Raw genomic sequence first — 15,151 nt, 5'->3', positions numbered from 1 at the left:
TTGTAGAGACGCAGTCTTGCTCTTACTCAGGCTGGTCTTTTTTTTTTTTTTTTTTTTGAGACAGAGTCTCACTCTGCTGCCCGGTCTAGAGTGCTGTGGCGTCAGCCTAGCTCACAGCAACCTCAAACTCCTGGGCTCCAGCAATCCTCCTGCCTCAGCCTCCCGAGTAGCTGGGACTACAGGCATGTGCCACCATGCCCAGATAATTTTTCTATATTTATTTTAGCTGTCCATATAATTTCTTTCTATGTTTAGTAGAGACGGGGTCTTGCTCTTGCTCAGGCTGGTCTCGAACTCCTGAGCTCAAATGATCCACCTGCCTCGGCCTCCCAGAGTGCTAGGATTACAGGCGTGAGCCCCTGCGCCCGGCCTCAGGCTGGTCTTGAACTCCTGGCCTCAGAAGCAATCCTCCCGCCTTGGCCTCCCAAATGCTAGGATTAAAGGCACAAGCCACCATACCCAGCCTTCTCTTTGGTCTTGAGGCTACCACAACACTTTCCCTTCCCCAGCCCTGCTGACCTGGTGGGGTGCCGGCAGGTCCTCTAGTCAGACCCACACAGAGACCCTTTTGTCCCCCACAGTCTGAGGAGTGGCCGGGTTCCATGAGTTCAATGCAGATCCATACTGAGATGGAATGTGGGGACAAGCTCTCCTCCTCTGAAAAGGAGCCAGGCATTCCAATTTGGTGAGAGGGAAAGTGGGACAGGGCCAGACAGGACATGGACCGATCACCTAGAAAAAAACTGTAGTCAGAGCCCTGGTGGAGGAGCAGGCCCAGTGGTGCCTTCCCCTGGGTTTCCCTTCATGGCAGGCCCCTACCATGAGGGGCTTCCTTTTGCGTGTCTGTGGCCCACGACAGATGTCTGCTCCTGCAGGCTGGGGTGGGGCACTATGGAGAGGCCGGAAAACCTTCCTTTCGGTGAGTTTTGAGCCTTCACTACCACATTAGTTTCCCATTTTTGCTGCAACAAATACCACAAACTTAGTGGCTTAAAACAACACAAATTTATTCCCTTGCAGTTTTGGAGGCCTGAATTCTAAAATCAGTCTCATTGAGCTAAAGTGAAGGTGTCAGCAGAGCTGGTTCCTTCTGGAGGTTCTGAGGGGAAAATCCACTTCCTTGCTTCTGGAGGTGGCCTGCACTCCTTGGCTTGTGAGCCCTCCTGGACTGAATCCAACTGCTTGCTTCCATCACTGTCTCTCCCACTCCTCTCTCAGCTCCTGCTTCGCCCTTGTAAGGATCCCTGGGATACATCAGGCCCCGCTGGGTAATCCAGGATCCTCTCCCTGGCCAAAGATCCTTAATGTAATCGCATCTGCAAAGCCCCTTTTGCCATGTAGGGTAATGTTCACAGGTTCCTGGGATGGGACATGGACATCTGGGGGCACTAACAGCCTACTGCGCTAGGCTGCACACCTATTACACCCTCCTGGGGTTTCAGTGATTGGGAGAAAAAGGGTTGGTGTTTTTGCTTTGGGGTACTTCCTAGCCTTGTATTTTTAAGGTCTAGGCTTTACCAACCCTCTCCTTATAACCAGAGAAACCCACTGCAGTGCCTCCTTGAAAGGCTAAATCTAAGTGCTGGTGAGAGGTACAGGGTCAGCCACAAGGCCCCCACGGCAGTCCCCTGGGCCAGAGGTTGCCTGCCTAAGCCCACACCTGCTGACTGCGACAAGCCCAGGACTAGGAAGGAATACAGAGAAGGGTCTGGGTCCCAGGGAGGGTGCCATGGAGGCCATGGGGCAGTGAGGCCTGCTAGGACAGTGCAGGTCAGCCGGGGCTGAAGTGTGGCTGCAGAAGCTGGCCTAGTGCTGCAGGAACCGGAGGAAGAAGCTGGGGGCTATGGTCCCAGCCCAGAGATGATGATCATGGTTGGCAGTGGCTTTGAGGTTGTGGGGAGAACATCTTTGTCCCACAGCATCTGGGAATGAGGGCAAGGTCCTCACCAGACAAGTATAGCTCCAAAGTCCCAAACATTGGGCTTTTTCTTTGTAATGAGAGCAGTGGGGGCAGGGGGGCGGTGGCAGAGCAGGAAGGCAGGGAGCCTCTCTTGCTACCTCTTCTCCATGCTCTGCATCTGCAAACTGAGGGAGGTGAAGCTGGCCAGGAGGTCAGTCACTTCATCCACCTGTAGGATGAAACCGAGGCTCTGTTACAGGGTGCCAGGGCCCCCAGATCTCCTCCCCACTACTACAGGCATAGAACACAGGCATTGTCTCTTCTCCCAGGGCAGGTGGTGGCTTCTCTCTGACTATGGAACAGCTGACCAAGGTTTAATCCTTGACACCAGGTGGTCTTGGGCTGCCCCAGAGGGCAGGGCCATCAGCACACATTAGCCACTGACAGCTTCAAAGGAAGTGGACAGAGGTATTGGGAACCACAATGGGCTGCAACACACAGTCCCAACCTCCTAATACAAATGTCTGGCTGCATTGGAGCAGAGATGGATTGGCCCTGAGGCTCCTGCTAGGCTCTGGGTCTGATCTGTGACTGTGGCTCACCTGCTCTTTGGTGCTTGTCATCTGGAGGCGGGTGCAGAGGTCATCCAGCCGTTCCTTCTGTTCATGCCGCCCTAGGCGCTCCAGGTACTCCCTCAGCATATGGATGATCTGGAACAACAGGATCAACTGAGCTGTGTGGGTTCCAGCTAGGAGGCACAGAGAGGCCTGATCTGCTGCCAAGAGGCACACTGGGCCAGGCATGGTGGCTTACGCCTGTAATCCAAGCACTTTGGGAGGCCAAAGCGGGAGGATCACTTGAGGTCAAGGGTTCAAGACCAGCCTGGGCAACATAGTGAGACTCCGTCTCTACAAAAAATTTTAAAAATTAGCTGGACATGGTGGTGTGCATCTGTAGTCTCAGCTACTCAGGAGGCTGAGGTGGGAGGATCACTTGAGCCCAGGAGTTTGAGGCTACAGCTATGATCACGATACTGCATTCCAGCTTTGGTGACAGAGTAAGATATGGTCTCTTTATAAAAAAAGGGGGGGGCATAGTGGAGCAGGTACCAAATCGGGTGGTGTGAAACAACCCAAGAGTCCTGGGGCTAGAGGCAGGTGTGTCTGTGGTCAGGGCTGCTCTGTCCAGTGCTTGCTTAGTGCCATGGGCTCAGCCTAGGAGGGCTACTCACCTGCTTCACCTCTAGCTGCACAGCCTCCAGGCACTGGGAGTGGCCCTCCTGCAGGATGTTCAGCTTGGACTTGGCCAGGTGCAGGGGCGTGCGGCCAGCTCGGTCCAGGGCATCTACACGGGCCCCTGTGGGTACAGGCAGAGGTGAGCATGCTGGGGATGAGGGTGAGAGAGAGGAGGGAGACGGGGAAGGAACCACATACCTCCTCGTAGCAGTGTGGTGATGACAGGAACATGGTTGGTGCAGGCCGCTGAGGAAGAAGAACAGAGACTTAAGAATCCAGGGCCATCAGGCCTGGCTCTGTGTGGCCACTAGAGAGAGCAGGGCTGTGTGTCCGACTGTGCCTATGCCAAGTTATGCCTCCTGAAAAGGTACCACCAAAGCAGCACCTGACAGGAGTCAGCAATCAAACCCAATGCCCTCCCTGTACAGCTGGTTAAACTGAGGCCTAGAGATGGGACCTGCCTCACTATAAGCCACGGTGTGAGTCAGTGGCAGAATTGGAACCTGTCAAAGCTCTCATATGACACCTCTCCTAGCAGCGGTGCTGCTGAGCCAGTCTAGGTTGCTAAACAGCTCTGCCAAGGGCACAGCCAGCTGCTGAGTGACCATAAAGTCCATGGGACACAGGTGGGCGGGGAGTGCAGCTCTGGGGGCTCAAGATCTCTTCAGACACTGGGAGATACTGCTGGGAGCCTACAGGACCCCAGGCTCTCCATCGAAGGAGCCTGCCTAGGCTGCAGAAAAGTCGCCTTGGTGACTTTTGAGGCACTTACCCAGGTGCAGTGGCGTATTTCCCAGCCCATCTCGCTGGTTGGGATCAGCCCCGTGGTCCAGAAGCAGCTGCACTGGAAATAGGAAAACCAGAGAAGAACTGTCAGAGGCTTCCATAGACTCGAGTGTGCACCCATAACCAAGCTAGAGAAGCCCACTCAAAGCGTAGAACACAAAATGCAAACATGGTCCCCTATGTTGTTCCATTCACTTAATTAATTCACTCACTCAGGTTTATGTGTCAGACTCTGAGGGCCAGGAGCTGAGGAATCCAGAAGGCCATCTTGGCCTAGGCAGGTGTTGTGGGACTGGGATTTTAAGGGTTAAGGAAAGTCCTTCCAACAGCAGTAGCTACTAGTGAAGGCTTTCAAGGCATTTTCTGCTCTTCCCACAGCCAAGTGCTATAGCAGGAATTAGGCCAATAGATGACGCTGAGCTCTGTGACAGAGACTGTTTCCCTCCTTGACAGTCTCTAGGCCACCTCAGAGGTGGGCCGTGGTATCACCAGGGTTTACCAACTACCCAGATGGATGCGCAGGCAGGTAACCTGGGTCCAGCACATCACACAGAGAGGCCAGACTGAGTCTCATGCCATATACAAAAACTAATTTGAGAGGGATCATGGACCTAAATGGGAAAACTAAAACAGTTAGGCTTCTAGAAGAAAATGAAACTAGGATATGCAAAGATTTAATAAGTCACAAAAATATAACCATAAAAATATTGATAAATTGGATTTATTAAATTAAGAACTTGTGTTCGTCAGCTGGGCATGGTGGCTGATGCCTGTAATCCTAGCACTCTGGGAAGCAGAGTGGGAGGATCCTTGAGACCAGGAATTCAAGATCAGCCTGAGCAACATAGTGAGACCCTGTCTCTGCAAAAAATGGAAAAATTAGCTGGGTGTGGTGGCACACACCTATAGTCCTAGCTACTCAGGAGGCTGAGGTAGGAGGATCACTTGAGCCCAGATGTTTGAGGTTGCAGTGAGCTATGATAATGCCACTGCACTCCAGCCTGGGCTACAGAGCAAGACCCTGTCTCAAAAAAAAAAACACCAAATGGCCAATAAATACATGAAGAGGTGCTCAACATCATTGGCCATCGGAGAAATGCAAATTAAACCACAAGGAGATATCACTATACCAGAATTGCTAAAAATTAAAAAGAAACAATTCCAAGCACTGGAAAGGATGTGGCAAAATACAGAACTCTCTTACATTGCTGGCAGGAGTAGGACTGTATATTAGTATATCCATTTTGGGAAACAGTTTGATAGTACCTATTAAAGCTAAATATATGCATACTCTAGTGACCCAAAAATCCACTCCTAGGTTTACACTCCACATAGATGAGTGCTTATAGCCACTAAATCACACATATGAGAATATTCACAGCAGTTTTATTCATAATAGCTAAAAGCTGGAAACAACATGAATGTCTATCAACAGTAGAATGGATAAACTGGGGTATATCACAATGAAATACTAACCGGCAGAAGAAAGAACAAACTACAATCTTCCCTCCTCCACCCATCTGTGGTTTCTGCATCCACAGATTTAGTCAACCCTAGACTCAGAACCCCAAGACATGGAGGGCCAACTTTAAGGGACCTGAGTATCCACAGAGTTAGATATTCAAGTGGGGTCCTGGAACCAATCCCCCTGGGATACCAAGGGATGACTGCAGGATACATGCAACAATCATGGATGAATCTCATGGATATAATTTTGAGTGAAAGAGTATACACAAATTTGTGCTTCCATTTGTGTGAAATTCAAAAATAGGCAAAACTAGTCCATGGTGAACAAGGTCCAGATGGAAGGACTGGGCAGGGATGAGGGTTCTGGGGTGCTGAAAATGTTCTATATCTTGATCTGGTAGCCGTTATACCAGTGTATACACATACATAGTTCACCATAGTTCATTATTTGGAAGCTATACCACAATTAAAAAAAAAAAGACTCCTAGGAAAGAGCAGCCCTGCTGATGTGGCCAGCACTGAGTAAATGTTCCCTGAATGTCTCCAGGGCCTGGGCCCTCTCTCTCCTCCAGTGGTCTCCTGATTGGAGACCTCCCTTCACCCTTAGAGTCAATCATATTCTTTCCCCAGGCATATCCCTTCCCTGGGCTGGCAGTGCCAGCTCCACAGGCTAAGGGAGAGAGAAAAGCAAGGCACTATGGTGCCATGTCTTCCTTATATCCAGTACAACTGGGCATCCCCAGGCTATGCAGACAGCAGCTGTGGAGAGATGCTACTTGCCTGGCTCTGCTCCCTCCTCCCCCCTAGAACTCACCAATCTGGTCATTGCCATTGCAAGAGGCAAAATGTAGAGCTGTGCGGCCCTTGTCGTCAGCTGCACAGGGATCCGCACCATCTTCCAGCAGCTGCTGCACTGACACCACCAAGACGGAGGGAGGGAGGAGGAGAAAGCAGCAATGTTAGCTAAGTTACAGTCTCTGAGGGCTGGACAGGGATGCACAGGGGTCCCTCCAGACAAGATATCAATAATGCATGGGAAAGCAACCCTTCATGGATACTGATCCCAGGGGGACTGCCACAAGAAGGGACTTGTTCTCCTGAGTGCACAAGCAAGGGCAATGGATGCTGGGAGCTCAAACATGTCTAGGAATAGAATGTTGTAGGAGGCTCTTGGCCCTTAGGGTCAGGATTTATAGAGTCACAGAAATCCCCAGCACAAACTGTGGCCCCATCCCTCTACCTCATCTTGGCTATACATCCATTCCAGCTGGACATAGCTGCCCAAGCTATTGGCCAATACTAACTTTGCTCCCAGAAGCAGCCTTTTAGAGTGGACAGGGCACAGGTACTGGAGCCACACAGACTTAGTCCCAGGTTAAGCTAAGTAAAAAAGAAAGGAGGCCAGTGCTGTGCCCTGCCCCCCATGGGTAGACTCACATTTACAACCTGACCCCTTGTGCCCAAATTGCTAGGGAGTGCCTCAGAGTCACAGATCCTGGCTCAATGGACAACCTACATCCAACTCAACCACAGAGAGCAAACCTGTTCCCCAAGACCCAGGTGCTACAATAGCTTTGCAAGACCCTTAGACTACAACCCTGGCCCAATAGCCAGTCTGAGCACTTGCACCTGGAACCCAGCATCACTGTAGCTGCTTGTAGGCTATGTCAGCCCTGACACCAAGTGGGATCCCCTTGGCTAAGTCTCTCCATTGTGGGGAAAATGAGAATAGGAGAACCCCAAAAGCCCTTGACACCAAGGACATTAACAACCTATGCTTCCACAAACTTCTATAGCCTATGCCACTGAGGTGCTCACAGTTATTGCTGATGTTAAATGCAATTGAAGAAGCTGCATAAAGATTATTCCACTGCACCTATCCAGAAACAGAGTCACCACACCCTTGCTAACTGGCACACTAAAACCCAACTGCAGGTGAAAGTCTTTTCCTATGAAAGGCACTCTAGAAAGTTTGGAAGAGGAAATCATCCCACCAGATGCACAGACATCATTGCAGGGACACAAGTAACACGAAAAAGCAAAGAAATATGACACCCAGAAAAGAATATCGTAACTCTCTAGTAACAGATCCTATTGAAAAGGAAATCAACAAATTGCCAGAAAAGGAATGCAAAATAATGATCTTAAGGAAACTCAGAAAGACAGAGGAAAATATAGATGGAAAATTCAACAAAATCAGGAAAATAATTCGTGAAATGACCAAGAAATTCAACAAAGAGATAGAAATCATAAAAAAGCAGCAAATAAACCCTGCAGTTGAAAGATTTGATGAATAACATAACAAATATAACAGACAGCTTCAACAGCAGACTTCATCAAGCAGAAGAATGAATGTCTGAACTTGAAGATAGGTCACTTGAAATTACAGTCAGAGAGAAAAAAAAGAATAAAAAAGTACACTGCTAACAGCATGGGTCAGTGGAAAGAGCTGGATTGGGAGTATGAAGGCCTGGATTTGGGTCCCAGTTCATCAGCAAATGGAAATAATCTCTGCCCTGCTAATTTTCAGAGCTGCTGTGATGAAAATAATGGATATGAAATTCCTGCTTTGAAAAGTAGGGAGGCACTATATAAAATGTGAGGCATTTTGTACTAATGTACATGGTCCAGCTGAAATATAGAAAATTGCTGCCAAATGCCATTTTAGAGCAAACAACGTTTTAGTCTCTTCTCCCCAGAAAACCTATCAAGGACTTGAGTCCTTCCAGATGAAGTCCACATAGCTTCCTCTCCAGGAATCCTTCCCATCTCCTCCAGGTGAGTCAGCCCTTCCCTCTTTCACACCTCCTTAGTGCCCTGTTTAGCCTGCTACTCTAATATTAATGTTAACATCCTGTGCTATTTTAGAGTAGTAATTGTCACTGTACACTGAACACCAGCCAGGTATCAGGTACCTGAATGCTAAGCTCTCAATGACTCAGCAAGGTATTACATCCATTTTATAGACCAGAAGACTCAGACCCAGAGAGATTATAAAGGACCTAAGCTACATTTACCCAGATAACAGGAAGCAAAGCTGGGATATAAACCCAGTTTTCTCTGACTCCAGAACTTACACCTTTCCAACTAAACCCGTAACTTCAGTTTTTTTCATTTTTTTGTTTTGGAAATGGTATCACTTTATATTCTTCCTCTCTAACTATATTGTAGGGTTTTTATTTTGTTTATAACATTGGTACCAAGCACAGTGTTCTGAAAGTAATACTGTACTTAATGAATATTCCTGATTGGTTGAATAAACAAAGTGGCAAGAAAAAGTTGATGAGAATGAAGGAAAAATAAGAGCTTCAGGTCATCTCAGTGTTCATGAAGACATTCACCAAAAGAGAGACAGTATCAAAGAGATAAAATAAAGCTAAAATAGCCAGTTCTATTTTTATATTAATAATTTATGCAGTTATAGTCTTTTTAGAAAGCACTTTAGCAACCTCTATCAGGAGCCATCAAAATATACATACCCTTTGATGTAATAATCCCATACCTGGGAGTAATCTTAAAAATGAAAGACTAATGTGCAAATATATGACTAATTAACTCTTGCTTTGTCACTCTGAAGAAATAGTATGCATCTACTAAAAACTGTGGTGCCGTGGCACGTACCTGTAGTCCCAGCTACTGGGGAGGCTGAGGCAGGAAAATCACTGGAGTCCAAGAGTTCAAGGCTGTAATGCACTATAATTACACTTGTGAATAGCCACTGCACTCCAACATGGACAACATAGTGAGATCTTCTCTTTAAAAAAATAAATTAGGCTGGGAGTGGTGGCTCACGCCTGTAATCCTAGCACTCTGGGAGGCTGAGGCGGGAGGATCACTTGAGGTCAGGAGTTTGAGACCAGCCTGAGCAAGAGCGAGATCCCGTCTCTACTAAAACTAGAAAGAAATGATCTGGACAGCTAAAAATATATAGAAAAAATTAGCCGGGCATGGTGGCACATGCCTGTAGTCCCAGCTATTCGGGAGGCTGAGGCAGTAGGATCACTGGAGCCCAGGAGTCTGAGGTTGCTGTGAGTGAGGCTGATGCCACGGCACTCTAGCCTGGGCAATAGAGCGAGCCTCTGTCTCAAAAAAATAAATAAATAAATAAATAAAAATTAAATTGTGGTTATAATTGGAGAATGGAATTATAAAGTGATTTTTGCTTTCAACCTTGTGAGCTTTTAAAGAATCATACAGCCATGTATTATATTTATTCTATAAATAGTAAAATGATGTTTCCATTTTTAAAAATCAACTGGTTACAAAGACTATGGAAAATGTTACGATATACAAAAAAATTATGCAGGCTACAAAATGTGTATACAGCAGTTTGCAAGTCTATAAAGAAAATTCCTATGCATAAGAAAAAGGACTAGAAGGATATTCACCAAAATATTAACAGATATTAGTTCCTTTGCTGACATTATAGATGTTTTTCTTGTATATTTACCTAATTTTCAAAATTAGTGTGAGCCCCTGTGCCCAACCAGGCTTTAAATGGCAAAAAGGACTTTGCAGATTTGAGCAAGGTTAAGGACCTTGAAGCCAGGCACAGTGGCTGATGCCTGTAATCCTAGCACTCTGGGAGGCTGAAGCAGGAGGACTGCTTGAGCTCAGGAGTTTGAGGCCAGCCTAAGCAAGAGCAAGACCCTGTCTCTATAAAAAAATAGAGAAATTAGCCAAGCATGGTGGAGTGTCTTTGTAGTCCCAGCTACTCAGGAGGCTGAGGCAGGAGGATCGCTTGACCCCAGGAGTTTGAGGTTGCTGTGAGCTACAATGACACCACTGTACTTCTAGCCAGGGTGACAGAGCGAGACTCTGTCTCAAAAAAAAAAAAAAAAAAAAAAAAAAAGGACAAAAGGACCTTGAGATGTGGAGATCATCATGGATTATCCAGGCCCAATCTAATTACATGAGTCCTTAAAATCAAAGAATCTTTTCCTGCTGTCAGAAGCAGAGAGATGGCAAGTTGAGAAGGACTCAGCCCACTGTTGCTGGCTTTGAAGACAAAGGAAGAAGCCATGAGCCAAGGAATATGGGAAGCCTCTGGAAGCTGGAAAAGGCAAGGAAAACAGATTCTCCCCTAGAGCCTCCAGAAAGAAGTGCAGCCCTGACAACACCTACATTTTAGCCTGGTGAGTGAGACTGCTGACCTATAGAACTGTACAGTAATAAATTTGTGTTGTTTAGGCCACTAAGGTTGGGGTAATTTGTTAAAACAGCCAAAGAAAACTAATACACTACTTTACCCTGATTCACAGGAAGAATTAAGTCAGGGAATAAAATTTAATGTTTTATCCTATATATTTTCCTTGTACCTTTGATGTTGCTACCGCCCTGTCAGCTAGTGCATGTTGGAAAGCAACAACAAAAAACCAGATAGAATAGTGTCCTACTAGGAGCCCCTTTCAGATGCTCTGTCAACTACACAAGTTTCAAAGCCACTTGACCTAACTACCACAAAGTCTCACTGAGCAGCTGAGGGTGATGGCCCTGTGCAGATCATCACCTGGCAGTTAAAGTGAGTGTTTGCTTCTATTAATCAAAAGTTCCAAAATGAGCACCAACTCTTTTTGGGGGCTGTGTGGGAATATAAAAGCATACACGCTCCCCACCATCAAGGAGTCCACAGGGTGCTAAATGCTATAACATCAGGAAGTTCAGGTTGACAGGGGACCATGGGGAGAGTGAATGTCTAGGCCAGACTTTTCTTGTGCAAAATGACTGCAAAGTCAGACAATAAATACAGTGCACTTGCTCTAAAGGAGTGAGCTGGTAGACTGTCTTTTCACATATTGGTTACCTGGCTTATTCCTTCCCCAACCAGCCCATGGGTCCCTGGAGCTGGACCCACTGTGCACACTCACCTGTTTCCACATCATTGGCATTGGCTGAGTCCCTCAGCCTCTTCAGAGCTGTAGAGAGAGTAAGAGATGCCAGTTTAAAAAAAATAGTCATGATGAAACAGTAAGTGGATGGCTTCCTAGTTAACCCACCCTTCAGCCACAATAGCATCTAAGGGAAAAGAAAGGTGCCAGGATATGAGAGATACTACCCTGGGAACAAGGATAAACTTGAAATGAGGTATAACTAGTGCAAAGTCCACATTCTCTAGCAAATCCTTCGAGGCTTTTGGAGCCAGATCTTGTCTCTGCCACTTGTAGTAGCCAGGTGACCTTGAGCAAGCCAGTTAACTGCCTTGGGCCTCAGGTCTATCATCTGCAAAGCAAGGTTGAGTTGTCATGCCAGCCCTAAGCTGTTACAAAGACAAATGAGATGATTTTCATGGATGTTGTTTGTGAGCTGGTTAATCTTATATTCTCCTTCAAAACAGGTCATTCCCAAATGACTACCTAAATTTGGTAATTTTTTTTTTTTTTGAGGCAGGGTCTAGCTCAGTCACCCCTACTAGAATGCAGTGGCATGATCACAGCTCACTGCAACCTTGAATTCCTGGGCTCAAGTGATCCTCCTGCATCAGCCTCCCGAGCAGCTGGGACTACAGGTGTGCAGTACCATGTCCAGCTCATTTTTCTATTTTTTGTAGAGTCAGGGTCTCGCTCTTGCTCAGACTGGCCTCAAACTCCTGGCCTCATGCGATGATCCTCCTGCCTCGGCCTCTCAAAATGCTAGGATTAGAGGTGAGAGCCACTGCACCTGGCCAAATTAGGTAATTTCTAAACAAACTTTTTCCCCCTCCAATGACACAACCTCTATATTGGATGCTAATAGAAAGCAATGCCTTTGTCATCAGAGAAATGGTCAAAAATTTTAACTCAGATACATAACAATTCCTTATGTTCATATAGCACTTTATGGTCTATATGGCACTTCCAAATTCTCATTTAGTATTTCCAGCACCACTAAGATATGGGTAGAGTCATAGACAGGCCTAGATGGGACCCTAAAAGTCCCCATTTTCAGTCTTTCAGAGCTTCACTTTCCATGTCATCCATAAAATGCCAAAAACAATATGGCAGAGTACCAGAGCAGGAGTTTCAATCTGGCTGACCTGGGTTCTAATACCAGCACAGCCACTTCCCATGTGACGTGAAGTAAGTAAATTTCTCTGAGCCTCAGTTTCCCTGTCAGTAAAATGGGAACAATTTCTGTATTTCAAAGAGTTCTTATGAGGATTACAAATGATCATGTATCAACCAACATGTTCATTACCTTAGTTAACTTGTTCTTGTAAGGGAGGTATTGTACTCATTTTACAGATGAGAAAACTAAGGCTAATTAGGGCCTATAGTTTTCCTAAGGCCTAAATGTGGTAGAGGAGTCCAATCCAAGTTTGTGCATTTCAACATGTTACTGCAACTTGGCTACAGACTCTTCCTTCTCTGTGATAATAAAAGTGTCCGCCAGTACTCCATTTATTACCTTTTAATAAACAGCCAGAGTGATGAAAAGTTTCTATTCTGATGTTACCAACTGAGAAAAGTCTAGGGAGACAGGCTCTGAGCAGGAAGACTTTAAAAAATGTTATAGTTCTTTGCAACTATAACAATAATTATTATCATTGAAAGGAGACCTTCTGGACTCCTTAGCTCAGACGTCGGAAGACTCCAGACTGAGGGCTGGCGGGAGGTCAGGCCGATTCTCAGAGGCCCTGTCACTCGCCCAGGTGGCCCCGCCACTAGCGGCGGCCAGGGCCAGCCCCGCCTCCCTCGGCCTCCGCCGCGCCGCTCCCGCTCCTCACCGTGCACCTCCTTGCCCGTGGGCCCGAGCCGGCGGTGGGGCCTGGCGGCGCGCCTCAGCCGGCCAGCGGGGATCTTACAGCGCAGCTCATCGCGCGGCTCCGCGTCCTGCTGCCACAGGACGTGGAGGTAGCGCAGCGGGGACTGGGCCCCGCCGGACGCCCGGCCCGGGAGGCCCGCACCGCCGCCCAGCGCAGACCCGAAGTCGGCGAAGGAGAAGAGGCCCTCGGCGCCCGTCAGCGGCTCTGGCGCCACCGCGCACTCGCCATCGGAGCTCGAGCGGCCCGAGCGAGGCTCGTCGTCCGCGTCCCCGGCGGCGGCTGCCATGGCAACGGCTCCGCGCGGGCCAGGCCGCCAGAGCCTCGTTCCCGACCGACCAACCGGCCCACTTCCCTCCGCTCTAAGTCTTGCTGTCAGCCAGGGAGCGGGCGGGCCGGGCCTGCAACCACGGCAACCGAGCGGGGGCGGGTTCGGACGGCTGGAGCGTGCCGGACCAATGACGACCCTCCCAGCCTAAACCCCCACAGCCAATGGGGGAGGGAGCGCATGGTACAAGCAAGAGAATTGGACAGCGCGTCCAGCAGCGAGACTGGCGGACATAAGAACCAATCAAAAATTTGAAGTGCCCACGTCCCTCTCCGTACGCCGCTACCGGAGCCAATAAAACAGCTGAATTCACGACACTCATTTTTTTTTTCTTTCCTCCTTCCCGCCCCCGCCTCATGAAAGATAACGGGCAGATGCTTTAGCCAATCATGTTAAGATGATCTGCAGCCACTCACAAAGGAAAGTGAAGTCACACTATACGTAAAGATAGATATAAATATGTTTTAAATCGATGAACGCAAAAAATGAACTTTCCACAAACGTATAATGTATGTAGGAAAATATGTTAAAGTTTGAAGATATCACTATAAACTGTGCAATAACAGCTTCCAGTGCAATAGATTTACATCAGAGCAGCAATTCAATGTGACAGCCGGTCACTGAGCTAGGTGACTATGCCAGGCGGGTGCACTATTTTGTAAGAATTCTCACAACCCCGTACTCCACGAACACTTCTATAAAGTAGACAAGAAGGACCATCCCTATATTATATTAATAGATGAGAAATGGAAAGCAGAGAGATATTAGACCTGTTCATGATTGCCCACCTCTCATGGGACCAGTTCTTGTGTCCAGGCAAAACTTCTTCCCATATATAAATCCTCTAACCAACCCAGTTAAAATGTAATCTTTTTGATAGTTGGAAAATCACTTCCAGACTTTGCAGTGCTGGAAGAACAGCACTGTCAGGGTTATCATTGTACAGTATGGTGAAAAATGCTGTTTATTTGAACTGTCCTCTGCCCCATGGTGGCTAAGGACATATGCCAACTCCACTTGTAGCTAGAAGGAAACAGAGGAAATAAACAAACATTGAACATGTACCATTTATCAAGTGCTTAATATACATTACATCATTTATTTCTCCCTCACAAGAGCCTTAACAAGTAGATATTATTATACCCTCTTTTGCAGATCAGGAAATTGAGGCTCTGAGATGTTATGTGAATTGTACAAGGGTACACAGCTAGAGAGTTGAAGAACTGGGATTTGAACCCAGATCTATCTGAGGCTAAAGGTCTCCACCATACTACTTTCTTAAGTGAAAAGACTGCCAGAAACTGGTTCCAGAGAGTCTAATTGAAATCTGGGTATTTACACCTGAACTGACTCCTGCTGTATGCACCCTAAAATAACTTCAACTCTCTAGCTCTGTACCCTTGTACAATTCCTCTTCTTTTTGTGGTAAAAAGCTCCAAAATAGTCTATACCCCTCTAGTTTCTCTCTGTAGAATCCAAGGTGTATATGCTGCCTAAAGCACAATTCTGTTCACATCAAGACTCTTGATGATTTGGGCCCAATTATCTTTTTTAACTATTTTCTTCTTACTATCAGTGGATCTGGTCTTAAAAACATCTGTTCTAGCAAGATGTTTGGATCAGAAACCTTTGAATTTGAACAACATCCCTAGACATCTAAAGGTGGTTATTAATTTTACTTCTAATTTTTAAATCAA

At 47.0% G+C, this 15,151-nt stretch overlaps 1 protein-coding gene across 3 annotated transcripts; it reads right to left on the bottom strand.

The window, feature by feature from the left end:
• Positions 1-709: 709 nt before the first annotated feature.
• On the bottom strand, positions 710-13,620 carry ANKRD54 (ankyrin repeat domain 54). 3 transcript variants are annotated; one of them, XM_045552905.1, is made up of 9 exons: positions 13,091-13,603; positions 11,256-11,303; positions 6,203-6,301; positions 3,908-3,979; positions 3,334-3,381; positions 3,132-3,256; positions 2,503-2,610; positions 2,059-2,129; positions 710-732 (listed from the first exon to the last, which is right to left on the bottom strand). In XM_045552905.1, the coding sequence occupies exons 1-9, from the start codon at positions 13,413-13,415 to the stop codon at positions 729-731; spliced, it is 900 nt and encodes a 299-aa protein (XP_045408861.1). In that variant the 5' UTR covers positions 13,416-13,603; the 3' UTR covers positions 710-728. The 3 variants fall into 3 exon arrangements, with proteins under 3 accessions (XP_045408861.1, XP_045408860.1, XP_045408862.1); XM_045552904.1 differs by lacking the exon at positions 710-732 and having other exon boundaries at positions 991-2,129; positions 13,091-13,620; XM_045552906.1 differs by lacking the exons at positions 710-732; positions 13,091-13,603 and having other exon boundaries at positions 991-2,129; positions 6,203-6,296; positions 11,256-11,298.
• Between the last annotated feature and the right edge of the window lie 1,531 nt (positions 13,621-15,151).

This window comes from Lemur catta, chromosome 6 (genome assembly GCF_020740605.2).
Source record: "Lemur catta isolate mLemCat1 chromosome 6, mLemCat1.pri, whole genome shotgun sequence".
NCBI classification, from domain to species: Eukaryota; Metazoa; Chordata; class Mammalia; order Primates; family Lemuridae; genus Lemur; species Lemur catta.
Note: the sequence above shows the minus strand (reverse complement) of the source record. Positions and strands in the feature narration are given on the sequence as shown.

Coding starts and splice junctions, on each gene's coding strand:
- ANKRD54 (XM_045552904.1), bottom strand. CDS start 13,415: ATGGCAGCCGCCGCCGGGGACGCGGACGACGAGCCTCGCTCGGGCCGC. Junction 3,980..6,202: donor CAATGGCAATGACCAGATTG/GTGAGTTCTAGG, acceptor TCCTATTTCCAG/TGCAGCTGCTTCTGGACCAC. Junction 2,130..2,502: donor TGACAAGCACCAAAGAGCAG/GTGAGCCACAGT, acceptor TTCATCCTACAG/GTGGATGAAGTGACTGACCT.